The following is a 14,054-nucleotide window of genomic DNA, read 5'->3' as shown; positions in this document are numbered from 1 at the left end:
CCCAATCTGTGCAATTTCAACAAATTGTTTTTCTTTCCAATCAAAATTTTTAAACATTGTCTCTTTAAGGTGCACTTTTTAGATTGTGTGAATTCCATCTCCTGACTGCTGCAGAATGTTCTGGAGAGAGCTGTTTAATCACTGCCACCCGTTCTTCTCTCATTTTTATTGAAAGGTCCTGATTTCACTGTGTTAGGGAGTCATAAAATGCAACTGGCATGTCTTTTGTATTAGAAGTTCTTTGGAGCCCCAAGCTTTCCTCCAAAGTGGCAGTGCTTCTCAGTTGCTGCATGATTATTTTCCTCAAGCTTTAATTAAAGGCTCATAAAAGGCACTCTCTTCAAATATCCACGCTGGTGTAGGTTGTAGCACCAATGTAGAAAAATGCAGCATCAATCCCTTGCTCCTCTAATTCTTGATCTCCACCCCAATGTGCAGGAATTGAACTATTTTGGGGAAATGAGTTGTTGTTGGGTCATGTGCACATAGCATTCCACTGCATTTGTCTCTTCTCATCCCATTCACAAATCCCAGCCAGTTTTCTGTCTCCTACACTGCCTGATGAGGAACGAAGCAATGAAAGTCTGACAGTCCCATGTCAATTTGTGTTGTTAGCCTGGATAGCTGTTGGGATGCTACAGTTGATGTTTCGCTGTGTCTCTATCTCTCCTCTATCCACTTCCTTCTTCCATCCATCCCCCGCCAATGTGAATCAAGCCAGCGAAGGAACTAGGGTTCCTGTTCCTGGTTGTTATCCTATACCCCTCTTGTAAAAGCCAGAGTTGAACTTAGCTGTGCTGTCTGTTCATGTAGAACAGCCTTTCTGCTTGGATGAAGAAATGATCACTTTGAGTACTGCAATGCTATGGAATTGTGCCCCAGCCTGAAGTAATACCTTCAGGAGTGAAGGGATGAAATTGTATCAGCAAAACGCCTTACTAGATCCTAGATCAAGAAGGTTCTTGCACTGATGCCAAATTTTTAATTTATTAATGAACTTGGTCATTATAGCCCTAGTTGGTTTACAGGAACTGTTTTCAAATTCCAAAATGTTCCAGAGCTTTTTAAATGTGAAATTTAAAATCTTGTTCGTCCCTGGCATAAGCAAACACTGAAATCTATTGCACAGGAAACTGCCCTAGGCAGTTTAAATGAGAGGTTTGGAACAATAGTGTTGCTATAATCCTGAGCCGTTAATAATAGTATCCATGGGATTAGTTTCATTTTACTGAATTAATTGTTGTATACCCCTACTGACATTTCTTTAGTTTGTTTTTTTAAAAAAGCTACCATGCAACATCTAATTCTGATTCATTTTCTCTTGTGCACAGAAATTTGTTCTGCCTAGCTTTATCTTTGTATAGTTTTGTCCCTCACACTTGTGCAGTAGCTCATTTGTAAGTGCTAATCTGTTAACTGCCTTTATTTTGTGATTAATTGTGTATTCACAACCCCTGTTAGTCACTTACTCTGCACTAAGTGTAATCCACAGGCATTTCTCCCCCTCAAATCTGCCGTTCTGTACTGCATTTTGAAACTGTTTCATGGCCTAGTTTTAAAGACCTGTAGAGGATAGTTTGCGGGTCTCTGCTCCAGTCATTTTCTACAGCCTGTCTGCGAGTTTGAAGCTCTGCATGAGCTGGTCAGGAACAACTGGTTGTTTGACATGGTCTCAAAAATAACACGCACACATGCATGCACACAATCTGTGAAGGTTGCTGTCTGGAATAGGATGAACTGGTTACTCGTCACCTTACATGTTATAATTATAGGCTCAACATATGCTGAATCGGGGTTCCCTGGAACTAGTGACAAAACGTATCCAAGTGTCTCATCAAACATTGCTCCAGCCGATTGAGAACACCAATCCACCCAACATTTTGTGAAACTTTTGAGATACTGTGGGTAGTTTATTTTTAAAATGTCATAGATCTGCCATCTCATCTTTTCACAGTATAGCAAGACTTGTGATAAGTGCAGGTTATTCCACTTGGAGTTAAGAAGCCACTGCTGTGTGATGTGCAGGTTAAAAACTCACCTATGTGAAAGGGGTTGTTTAGTGAATGGTGAAACCAGGGCAAATGGCATTGTATTTAATTGCTGCTGTACCCCCCATTTCGAATTACTGTTTAAGGGTAGTATGTTCATTTACAATAGGGCCATTGTTGAATTGTGGCTGTTAGCACAGGCAGTTGGCTATTATGCACTTCATAAATGTAATCCCCATGAACCATCGGTGGGTTGTGACCTCATTACCAGCAGAGTGCTTCATCTGTTGTAACACTGTCAGATTGCTGAATGGAAACATCTGGTATAAAATTATCTCCGTGTTTTATTATCCTGAAAGGCTTGTTACTTACCCATCTCTACCAAGGAGCTCAGATGTGCACCAAATAGGTATGCCACTGATTGATTGTTTCATTTTTTTAAAATATCTAGTATTTTGTGTGGTTTACTATTAACATCTTGTAACTTAGTGGCAGGTAAATGAAGTCAATAGTTAGGCTTTAAATATGCAATCATGCAGCTGATGAGCAATCTGTTTATTTGGATAAACAGGATTTTGTCAGATTTGACCCAGGGTAAGCTTTTAAATGACTTGTATGAGGCATTTTACGAAGAGTGAGGAATGAGTCTGTACTGCTGATTGATTGTCAACCATGCAAGCATAGAATATAGGGCCAAAACGGGACGGAATATCCAAATCCATAATAAATAAATTTATCAGTTGTAGATTTACAGAAACTAAGATGAGTCACTGGTAAAAGATCAGTGCAGGAAGGGCTGAAGAGCAATGGGTGAAACGAATGATCAGAAGACAACAGGCATAAGCTGTAAAGAATAAACTGAGTACAAAACTCGAGCAACTGTGACACCTAAATTAGCAACAAGTATCATATGAAGAAAAAATAGCAGGAATGGGAGTTCAAAAAGCAGGAAGTAACTAGATGAAGACTGTCAGAGGATTTTAATTTGTGAAAATGAACTCAGTGAAATAACTGCTAGGTACATTCTATTGATCTATGTCTTTGGAACCATTTCATATACAACCTGAGGGGTTGACCTTATGCTTTATCTCTGTAGGTGCATATCAGTTTTAATAGATTTTATTTATATATATATATATATATATTTTATATATATGTGTGTGTGTGTATATGGCAATTTTTTTAAATTTGGAATGGTTGGTAGCATTTTGAATAGCCGTGCAGACTAATATTTATCACTAACACCGGTTCAGCAAATGATAGTTAACTTTGCATTGAAGTTTCTGAATAAAGGGGAAATAGTATTGCAGGCAATAATGATGTCTGGAAATGTGTTCCACCTGCTGAAACCATGGATGGAGCTCTGCAGCTGATTGTAGACTTTTTGAATTGATGCAGGAGGTTATGGTATAGCGGTAGTTAAGGAGGACTCACTTCAGCACCTGCTGTGCTCACACTCATAACCTTAGAGGATGAACTGCCCAGTCACATCACTTTAATGTGGAGACCCTGCTGTGAGGTAAATCATCCTCGTATCACCTTGCTTGTGTTTAGTTGAGCAATGATGGCTTTTCTTTGTATCCTGTTGAGCAGAGATGCTATGTTCTATTACTGAGCCAATGAAGGGTATTGTGGAACAGTTGAACTGCTGATGGTGACAAGTGGAAACTGACTTTCTTGAAGTATCAAAGGCAAGAATAGTTTCAACTGAGACAGCCATCAGCTTGACTCAATTTTGAACACACTCCCCTTGAGCCTCAGTGCTTTTGAGGCATAATTTCTGCTGCCACATTGTTAGAATGCTGTCTTCTGGATGAGGCATTGAAACCAAGACCCTGTTGAGGTGACTGTCGAAAACGGTATTGGAAGAACAATAGAGATTCCTCCTGATTTCCTGCCCAACATTCCTCCTTCAAGCTATACCACCCGAGGAAAGCCCAAATTAACTGGTCATTCGTCTTGCTGTTTGTGGGATATTGTCAACTTGGCAGTAACTGCATTTCAGACTGTGAAGGGCTTTGGGACATTGAGGGTGTAAGGCACTATATAAGTGGAATTTTGTGTTCCTGAAGTGAAATTTTTTCACCGCTCTCTGCTAGTTGTTTGTCTCAATGCAGAGCAGCGGTGATTGCCAATCCAAGGAATTCAATAAGTGTAATGGAAGTCAAGCAACATCATAACTGAGGCTATACTTTTGAAGCAGATATAGTGATTTTCGATCTGGTTCTTTGTTTTTTTTTCACCCTCCAATTCTATAATCTTTGAGCAGATAAGGACACTATTTCTGATGCATATGAGGGTGAGAGGATGCCAGTGGTGTTTGAGGGTGGGTTGACAATGTGTTTGAATGCTTTTGGTATACTAATTTTGATCCAGTTAGAATTTTTGCATTCTGCTCCTGTTCGCAGCCGCTCAATTTGAATATCTCAGCCTTCTGAGTACTGCAAACAGAAAGCACTTGACTTGCGAAATCCCAGCCATGAGATCTGTTACCGAACACCCTGGTGGAGTTTTATAACCTGAGTTTTACCATTCATGGTGCTAGTTTAGGGTAGTATAATTCATATTAAGGAGCGTTGTTTATGGATCCATAGGATTAATGCACCCCCAGGTATCTGCTTCAAGTCCATGTTGGAAATGATACACCCCTTAAACAACAGAGGGAGCTTATCTCAGGTTTTCCAGGAAGGATGGAAAACCCTCAGCTTCAAGCAGAATGCATGTGGTACCTGTGCAGTTCCCAATCCTCCTTGTTCCCCTGCTCTATTCCTTCCCTCCTTAAATTGGAGTCTGCCTGGAACACGAGCAAAACTGTTGAATGTGATTTCAACCTACGTCCCTTCTCTTTTCCTACCTCAAGTAGAATGGAGCACTAACTTGTTCATCCTTACCAACAAACACAAGCGTCTCTGACAACCCCATCTTTCTGAGTTAGCAGCCCTCCAGAGGAAATTAGCCCTAGTGCCTGCCAGTGGAGCACCAACAAAAATATCAGCAGCAATAGCCCTTCAAAGCTTGTTTGCAATCTTTGTGATTTCCATTTGACATTGTTAACATAACTAATCTTTTTTTTGCCCTAAAGCGTGCCATGACAGAATTATAACCTGAGATTTGACTCATCATACTCAGTTATTGACCTGGTCTCAGCACCTGCACTTTTTTTTTATATCTCCTATCCATTTTATTTTCTTGATCTTCAGTGCCTTGACCACCAATTATGTTTAAGGGAGCAGGCTGGGCTGTTATAACCACTCTGCTGAGGCTAACATTAAAAAAATGCATTATTTTTCACAATTGTACCACCAAATATTTGAAAATGATGAAATTGGAATCACTGTAGCTCCTTGTGAAATCCCTGGATAGACATTTATGAAGATCATTATTTATAGTGATCTGGTTGCACTTTTTTGGAATTCGATAGTTCATCGTCTATACAACATGACATTAGCTACTTAAATGAGATGGCATTCCATAAATTGAAAGCCCATAACAATTTTCCCATCTTCGGTTCCCGTCACAAACTTGGCACTAATACCAATCACTCCCCTCAGGTTAAATCAGATTTTGCAACCCAAATGTCCCATCCAACCCTGAAGGAAGCTTCTGAGTTCATATCCTCTCCATTGCAAAGATCACCCACCCCATATTTATAGCATTGCCTGCTTCTGCCTCAACCCATCATCTGAAACTCTTAAGTACCACCAGGCTTGGCCTTTCAGTGGCTGCCCATCCCCCATGCTCTGTAAACTCCTCTAAATTTTACTGCCTGTATGCTACCTTTACCTGGTCCTTCTCACCTAGAGCTCCTGTACAAGCTGATGTATCCACCAGAGGTGGCGGCACGGTGGTATACAGTCGGGAGGGAGTTGTCCTGGGAGGCCTCAACATTGGCTCTGTGCCCCATGCAGTCTCATGGCATCAATTCAAAGATGGGTATGGAAACCTTCTGCTGATTACCACCAGCAACCCCCCTCCCCCCTCCCCACCCCAATCAGCTGATGAATCAGTGCTACTCTATGTGGAAACTCTTCCATGTGGAAGAATTGGAAGAAGCACTAAGGATGGCAAGGACACATAATGTACTCTGGGTGGGGGACCTCAACGTCCATCAAGCGTGACTCGGTACCACCACTACTGATTGAGCTGGCCAAGTCTTAAAGGACATAGCTGCTAAACAGGATCTGTAGCAGGTGGCAAGAGAACCAACAAGAGGGCAATACTTATTTGACCTTGTCCTCACCAATTTACCTGTCGCAGATGTATCTGTCCATGACAGTATCTGTAGGAGTGACCGCTGCACAGCATTTGTGGAGATGAAGTCCCATCTTCATATTGAGGGCACCCTCCATAGTGTTGTGTGCCACTACCACTGTGCCAAATGGGATTAATTTTGAACAGATCCAGCAACTCAAAGCTGGGCAACCTGAGGCGCTGTGGGACATCAGCAAAATTGTATTCGACCACAATCTAACCTCATGGCCTGGCATATCCGCCACTCTACCATAACCATCAAACCAAGGGATCAACCCTGGTTCAATGAAGATTGCAAGAGGGCAATACCAGGAGCAGCACCAGACATACCTAAAAAAAAATGAGGTGTCAACCTGGTGAAGCTGCAACTCGGGACTACTTGTGTGCCAAACATCATAAGCAGCAAGTGATAGAGTGAAGTGATCCCACAACCCACAGATCAGATCTAAATTCTACAGTCCTGCCACATCCAGTCGTGAATGATGGTGGACAATTAAACAACTAACCAGAAGAGGAGGCTCCACAGATATCCCCATCCCCAATGATGGGGGAGCCCAGCATATCAGTGCAAAATGCGAGGCTGAAGCATTTGCAATCGTCATCAACCAGAAGTGCCGAGTGGATGAGCTACCATGGCCTCCTTCTGAGGTCCCGAGCATCCCAGAATGCCAGTTCGCTACACACCACGTGATATCAAGAAACAGCTGAAGGCACGGGATACTGCAAAGACTACTGGCCCTGACAGAATTCCAGCAATAGTACTGAAGACTTGTGCTCTAGAACTAGCTGTGCCCTTAGCCAAGCTGTTCCAGTACAGCTGCTCTACTGGCATCTACCTGACAATGTGTAAAATTGCCCACATGTGTCCTTGTTCACAAAAAGCAGGACAAATCCAACCTGGCCAATTACCATCCCATCATTCATCAGCCAAGTGGTGGATGCTATCAAGCAGCACTTACTCAGCAATAACTTGCTCACTGATGTTCAGTTTGAATTCTGCCAAGGCCACTCAGCTGCTGATTTCATCACAGCCTTGGTCCAAACAGGCAGAAAAGAGCGGAACTTGAGGGAACGTGACAGTGACTCCCCTTGACATCAAGGTAGCATTTGACCGAGTGTGGCATCAAGGAGCCCTAGCAAACCCAATGGGAGTTGGGGGGAAATCTTTCTGCTGGTTAGAGTTACACCTCACACAAAGGAGGATGGTTGTTGTTGTTGGTCAGTCATCTCAGTCCCAGGGCATCACTGCAGGAGTTCCTCAGGGTAGTGCCCTCGGCCCAACCATCTTCAGCTGCTTCATCAATGACCTTCCTTCCATCATAAGGTCAGAAGTGGGGATATTTGCTGATGGTTGCACAATGTTCACCATTCACAACCCCTCAGACACTGAAGCAGACCTCCTCCATATGCAGAAACACCTGGACAGCATTCAGGCTTGGGCTAATAAGTAGCAAGTTACATTTGTGGCACACAAGTGCTAGGCAGTGACCAACCATCTCCCCTTGACATTCAATGGTATTACCATCGCCAAATCCCCCACTATCAACATCCTGGGGATTACCATTGACCAGAAACTGAACTGTACCAGCCATGTAAATACTGTGGCTACAAAAGCAAGTCAGAGGCTAGGAATCCTGCAGTGAGTAACTCACTGCCTGACTTCCCAAAGCCTGTCTACCATCTACAAGGCACAAGTCAGGAGTGTAATGAATATTCTCCACTTGCCTGGATGAGCACAGCTCCAACGAAACTCGAAGTTCAATACCATCCAGGACATAGCCTGCGTGATTTGTACCCCATCCACCACCAACGCCCAGTGGCAGCAGTGTGTACCATCTACAAGATGCACTGCAGCAACTCACCAAGGCTTCTTAGGCAGCAAATTCCAAACCCACGACCACTACCATCTAGAGGGACAAGGGCAGCAGACACATGGGAACACCACCACCTACAAGTTCCCCTCCGAGCCACATGCCATCCTGACTTGGAACTTTATCACTGTTCCTTCACTGTCGCTGGGTCAAAATCCTGGAACTCCCTAACAACACTGGGTGTACCTGCACCGCATGGGTTGCAACAGTTCAAGAAGGCAGCTCACCACCATCATCTCAAGGTGCTATTAGGGATGGGCAATAAATGCTGAACCAGCAAGCGGTGCCCACATCCCATGAAAGAATAAATTTTTAAAAATACATTGGCCGCCTCTCCCCCCCAACTCCAATGTAAAATCCTTTTCCTCATGTTTAAGCCCCTTCATGATATTGTCCGTTCCAGCTCTGTTAATCCACCTAGCCTTCAAACACTCATGAATTCTCCTTTCCTCCAACTCCGGCCTCTTGTACTCCTCCCCCACCCCTCCACCCTATCATTCGTGGCTGATCCTTCAGCTGTCTAAACCCAATATTACAGATTTCTTTCTCCTAAACCCATCTGCATCTCCAGCTCCTCTCTTCCTTGAGACCATCCTTGAAACCCACCTCTTTAACCAAGCATTTGGTCACTGCTTTTATATATTCTCCTTCGGCTTGACGGCCATATTTGACTAATGACACCTCTGGATCCCGCTTGATGATCTCTGTGTTAAAGCCATGCTATCATAGAATCCTACAGCCCATTGTGCCCGCAACAGCAGGTTCTTTGAAAGAGATAAAGCTCCACTTCTCTTTCCACAGAGCCTTGCAAGCTATTATAAATGCTAAGAGCTTCTCCTCAAAGTCTATGCTAGGAATTGAGGAAATTGTTCAATTTCTGGGCCATGAGGCTTGAGTATCGCATTTTAATTAGTTTGTTCTGATGTGTCAGATTTAAAATCTGTAACTATATAGCACACTTGGTATATGTATTGTACTCGTATGAGTATAATGGACTTATCAAAATAAGTAACAGGGAAATGGGGTGTTTCAGGAGTGGCATGAAAGGATTTTGACAGGGGTCTCACTGCTGAGAGCCACCTTCGATTAATTTGCATGTATTCTTCTTGGGCAACTGAATCAAAACGGTCCTGTCTGTGTAAACCAGGCTCAATTCAGACACCAGCAGATAGTTGACAGGTCATTGTCTGCACTTCCACTTGATTGGTATTCTGCTTTGATTTTGAAGAAAGAGACTGCAGTATTTGTAGGAAATACTTACCTATCAAAATTGCTGTCAATCCAAGGATGTAATTTGATATCCACCTATGCACGACATCTGTGGGGGAAGGGAAAGCGGGAAAGACATAAATAGAATGAAATTGATTGGATAACTATTAGTGTGTGTGGAACAAAGAGATTGGAATAAAATGCTGACTAAAAGATTAGTTGGAGGGAATAGGGTCTTCGGTTTTCCACCCTACCATATACCCAAAATATCCTTTGTGCCTGCAAGGTATTAGTGGTCCTTGCACTTGTCAAAACTTCCCCAAAGCGAACAGGACCTCTATATGGTAGAACTGATTCATACTATTTCTGTATTTTGATATGTTAACCACTAATTGGACCATAAGCAGGTGGTAGGAAGGTGAAAGAACAACTGAAAAGATGGATGCAGCCTGACTAACCGGCATTCTCCCAAACAATTTTATCATCCGCATGAAAGTCGGCTGGTGACTGGGGAGGTTGGAGCGAGACAAATCGTTTTTTAAAGTCTTTTTTCAAAAGCATTCACATTTCACCTTCTGTTTGTGGCTCCAACAGTGACCTCAGTTGCTGGTTAAGATCGGTGCAGGTTATTGGTGGCAAAACAGTTTCACTGGTTTTCCAAGGAAATGAGTGGAAAGAGCTGCTGTGATGGTAGCCTTCCTCTGCCTTTGATTTCAGCATCACCACTGTTTTATATAGCAACTAAAAGTAGAACTGGTGTATGCCAATGACATCAGAAAAACCACTCTAATTGATTACTCTAAACTCCCACAAGTCACCGTAAGGGTATGTGGAGTGTATCGAGATCATAGGAACTTTGGTATTTATGTTCTGCTACGGTGTATAGTAAGCTCTGGTAACTTAAACCAATGAAGGGCTGGTGGCTGTTTCCCCTCCCATGCCCTCGCCTTTCCCCAAAATACACAGCAATGTGGTTGCAGTAAATGCTCATTGCATGTCCAGAGCCAGGTTGAATTTTGTCTCTTTTGCTTCCATTGATCACAAACCATACTTGTAATTTTTAACTTTCTTTTAAAATTGGCATTCCATGTATCACTGCAGTACAAACTTTCGGCATCAAATTTTCATTCCAAATTATAATTCCTCAAATATAGGAATCTGACCCAAGGAAAAATCTTAAACTAGATCCATCAGATATTGGTTTCAACCATGTCTCAGCAGGAGCTCTCTTGTCTGAGTCTTAAGCATTGCAAGGTTCCCCTTGAGCACAAAACTGAGGTTGATAGTGCAGCACTGAGGGGAGTGCTGCACTGCCTGCTGTCTCAGCTAGACATAAAACACCCCGTGCTACTGTTCTGAAGGAATGTTAGGGGTGTTCTCCATGGTTCCTGACCAATGTGTATCCCTCAATTTAAAATTACAGAAACATTATCTGGTCATTATCACATTGCTGTTTCTGGGAGCTTGCTGTGAGCAAATTGGTTGCTGTGTTCCTTACATTGCAGTGGTGTAGGTAACTATTTCAAAAACAGTTAATTGCTTTAAAATGCTTGGGATGTTTGAGATCATTAAAGGTGCTATATAAATGCAAGTCTTTCTCAGCTTTTGTTTTCTGATTTCTTCACTATATTACAAATATCCATAAGGTTTAAATAAAATTTAAGTCAGTTTAAATTGAGCTGGGGCTGAGAATCCATTGATTCTTGTGGAGTAGTGGGGCACCAGTAATGCTAGTCATTCTCCGTCATTGTGACATGGCCGGGATTGGAGATTCAACATGGTTGTCCAAATTTCACTTCCTGCAAGGAGGATTGAGAGAATCTGGGGAAATCACGGTTCTTGAGGTAGTCTTGAATGCTGAGTTACTGCGTAGCATTGTTTGTGGCGTTGTCATCAATTGTCATGTTTGGAAGGCAGATCTACATTGTGGATGGAAAAGGGCAAGAAGTTGAGAGCGCAAGCGAGAGAGAGAGAGAGACCTGCTGTGGCTAAAACAAATGGCAAGGCTCAATGGGACACATGGCCTAGTCCTGTCTGTACACTATAAAGTTGTAGAGTGCTAACTCATGCTTACTTTTCTGTCCAGCTTCATTGGGTTATTTCTCACAGCACCTAAGCCCTCTTTCCTCCTTTCTCTTTCTTTCCTCCCACCCCCAATTTTCTGTTCCATGAGAAATTGATTAATTTTTCTGAATCATTGCCCTGGCTTATTGCAACATATGCTTAATTTTGCAATTTTGGTGCCTTGTGAGATAACTTATAATCCTGTTGTCTTTACTTCTCCCCCTTTATCAGCTCAGGCCACAGGAACTGCCCCAGGAACTCCACAGCAGAGCTCACAACCAGATTACAGTGCAGCCTGGGCAGAGTATTACCGACAGCAAGCAGCGTACTATGGACAGGCCACACAGCAAGGGCAGGCCCCTGGTCATCAGGTATGCAAGTAGTGCAGATTAAACATTACCATGGTGATTGTGGCACAAAGCCCTGGAACAGTAATACTCCTGCTGTGGAGTGGGAGGAGACCAGTAATGCCAGTTATCCCTCACACCATCAAATTCCTCCCTAAACCTCTGTTTCTGCACCTGTTTCCTCCTTAAAGATGTTCCTTAGCATACCTATTTGACCAAGCTTTTGGTCACCTTTATCTCCTTATGTGGCTCAGTACCATTGTATTTGATAACACTCCTGTGAAGTGCCTTCAGACATTTAAGCATGTTAAAGGTGGTATAGAAATGCAAGTAGTTTGTTGTCTAGCAATGAGCCTTGTCCAGTACTTGTGAATATAAACTGCTCCTTCCAAATGAATTGAAATGGAGCAATGCTGTCAGACGGAGGTGTTCCTGGTTGAAACCAAGCTGGTGGATCACTTGCTATAATCCCATGGATACATTTATCATTTGCTGTGTAAAACCAACTTTAAGGTTGTAACAATCAACACTGAAATACAGCCCTACCTGCACATAACTCCTAAATGATAGGTTCACTTATAATTATCAATTCTTCTCTTCTTATAGCAATACCTTTTTATACTGTTTTTATTCGTAAAGCAATGAAATTACACTTTAGTGAATGGAATTGTTAAACTTGTTTTCTTGCTAATGTTTTCTCTTCCTTGCTCGGGGATGGCTCCATGGGTCTTGCTAGATATCCACCAGTACCATGTCCAACTAGTTGTTAGACATCTTCACAGCAATTGTTAGCAAGTACCGTGGCCATACCCCAGCCTTGTGCTGTCTGATTCTGACCTTAGCAGCACCTTCTCACACTTCGAGCCACAGGGATCACTACCCAGCCATCAGCAGAGGACTCTGGCTGTGGTTACCTTTGCCCTTCCTGGCCAATGGTGCTGAGGACTATTAACAGGTCATAGTTAATGACCCGTATCAATATCCTGGCTACCTTGGCACAGACCAGGGATTGAATGTGGGATATGTATGGCTCAGCTACTAACTGAATCACCTTCCTGAACCAGAGAGCAGGAAAGTTGCAGCACAGAAACAGGCTCAACTAGGTTTATGTTCCACCATACTTCATCATCTAATCCCATCAACATAACCTTCTATTCCTTTCCCCCTCATGTTCTTATCTAGCTTCCCCTTAAGTGCATCCACCCTAGTCACCTCAACTGCTGCTTGTGGTAGTGAGTTCCACATTCTAACCATTCTGTAGGTAAAGAAGCTTCTCCTGAATTTGTCATTTGGATTTATTTGTGACTGTTTTATATTTATGGTTGCGAGTTTTGGGATTCCCAGAAGCAAACATCTTTTCTCTACCATATCAAACCCCATAACAATTTTGTGTATATAGAAACATTTAAATGTAATGGTATAAGGAAAAGAAAATTAGCTTTCACCTTATGATTGTGGGTAAATGTATTGACCTGTGTGATAGAGATGCAGATAAGGAAGCTTCTTAGCCTATGCTGAGTTAGCCCATCTCAGCTGGCCAGCAGTGGCATGGTCACTATAATTCACCTTAGCCTCTGAACAATAGGGGCAACAAAAAAAAAAAGCAGCCTGGGGATTTGCTGCTGATCATTATTCAGTGGCTTGTGCTGGAAGATGCATGTGTAGATGTTGGATGAGAAATAGAGTTGTGATGTGTCTCCATATGGAGATGTTGGCTGACACACTCGGTCAAGACTCCCCATGAGGAATTCGCACTTGGACAAGATAGTGAAGAGCAATTGGGTACCGAAAGAATTGCACGACAACAAACAGTGAGGGCCTTCAGAAAAAGGAGGAGGATGTCTTGTATTCTGAAGATCTCATTCTTCCAACAATTCTTCACAATACTCTCTTCTAATGCCCCCGCAATCATGTTCTAACACTCGCTATCTCTTCCTCTGTTGCAGGATCAATAATTTGACGTCCTTGTGGTGAGATTTGAATCATTGAGTGTGGAGCCTTTTTTAATAAAAGGTTGAAAAGATTTATGACGCCTTGAAGAAGAAAAACTTATACTTTTGTTTCTGAACACTAGAAGAAAAAAATACTTATTACGATAACTTTCTAGATTTACCATTAATGGAATAATAGTGAAGTTGAGGGGTGCAGATGTTGTGGATTGAACACTCGGGGACCCTTAAACCAACACCATGGTTTGGACAGGCTAAAATGCGAATGGTGGTTTGTTCTGTTTTTTTTAATTTTTTTTTTAAAAAGATTACTCCCCTACATCAGCAGCACTACAGGATAAGTTTTTAAAGTATAATAGTAGTGTGGATGTGGGG

The 14,054-nt window shown here is 42.4% G+C and overlaps 1 protein-coding gene across 4 annotated transcripts in view; it reads left to right on the top strand.

Moving 5' to 3' along the window:
* Window positions 1–13,848, top strand: part of fubp3 (far upstream element (FUSE) binding protein 3) — a 91,283-nt gene extending 77,435 nt beyond the window's left edge. For 3 of the 4 annotated variants that reach the window (XM_078550056.1, XM_078550055.1, XM_078550054.1), the window contains 2 exons: window positions 11,615–11,754; window positions 13,677–13,819. In XM_078550056.1, coding sequence (XP_078406182.1) covers window positions 11,615–11,754; window positions 13,677–13,685 — 149 coding nt within the window. In that variant the 3' untranslated portion in view covers window positions 13,686–13,819. Of the gene's footprint in view, window positions 1–11,614; window positions 11,755–13,676 lie in introns of all 4 variants that reach the window. The other variant, XM_078550057.1, reaches the window with a different exon arrangement.
* Window positions 13,849–14,054: the final 206 nt, after the last annotated feature.

This window comes from Cetorhinus maximus, chromosome 10 (assembly GCF_964194155.1).
Source record: "Cetorhinus maximus chromosome 10, sCetMax3.hap1.1, whole genome shotgun sequence".
Classification (NCBI taxonomy): domain Eukaryota; kingdom Metazoa; phylum Chordata; class Chondrichthyes; order Lamniformes; family Cetorhinidae; genus Cetorhinus; species Cetorhinus maximus.
The sequence above is the reverse complement of the archived record's forward strand: the minus strand, read 5'-3'. Positions and strand labels throughout refer to the sequence as shown.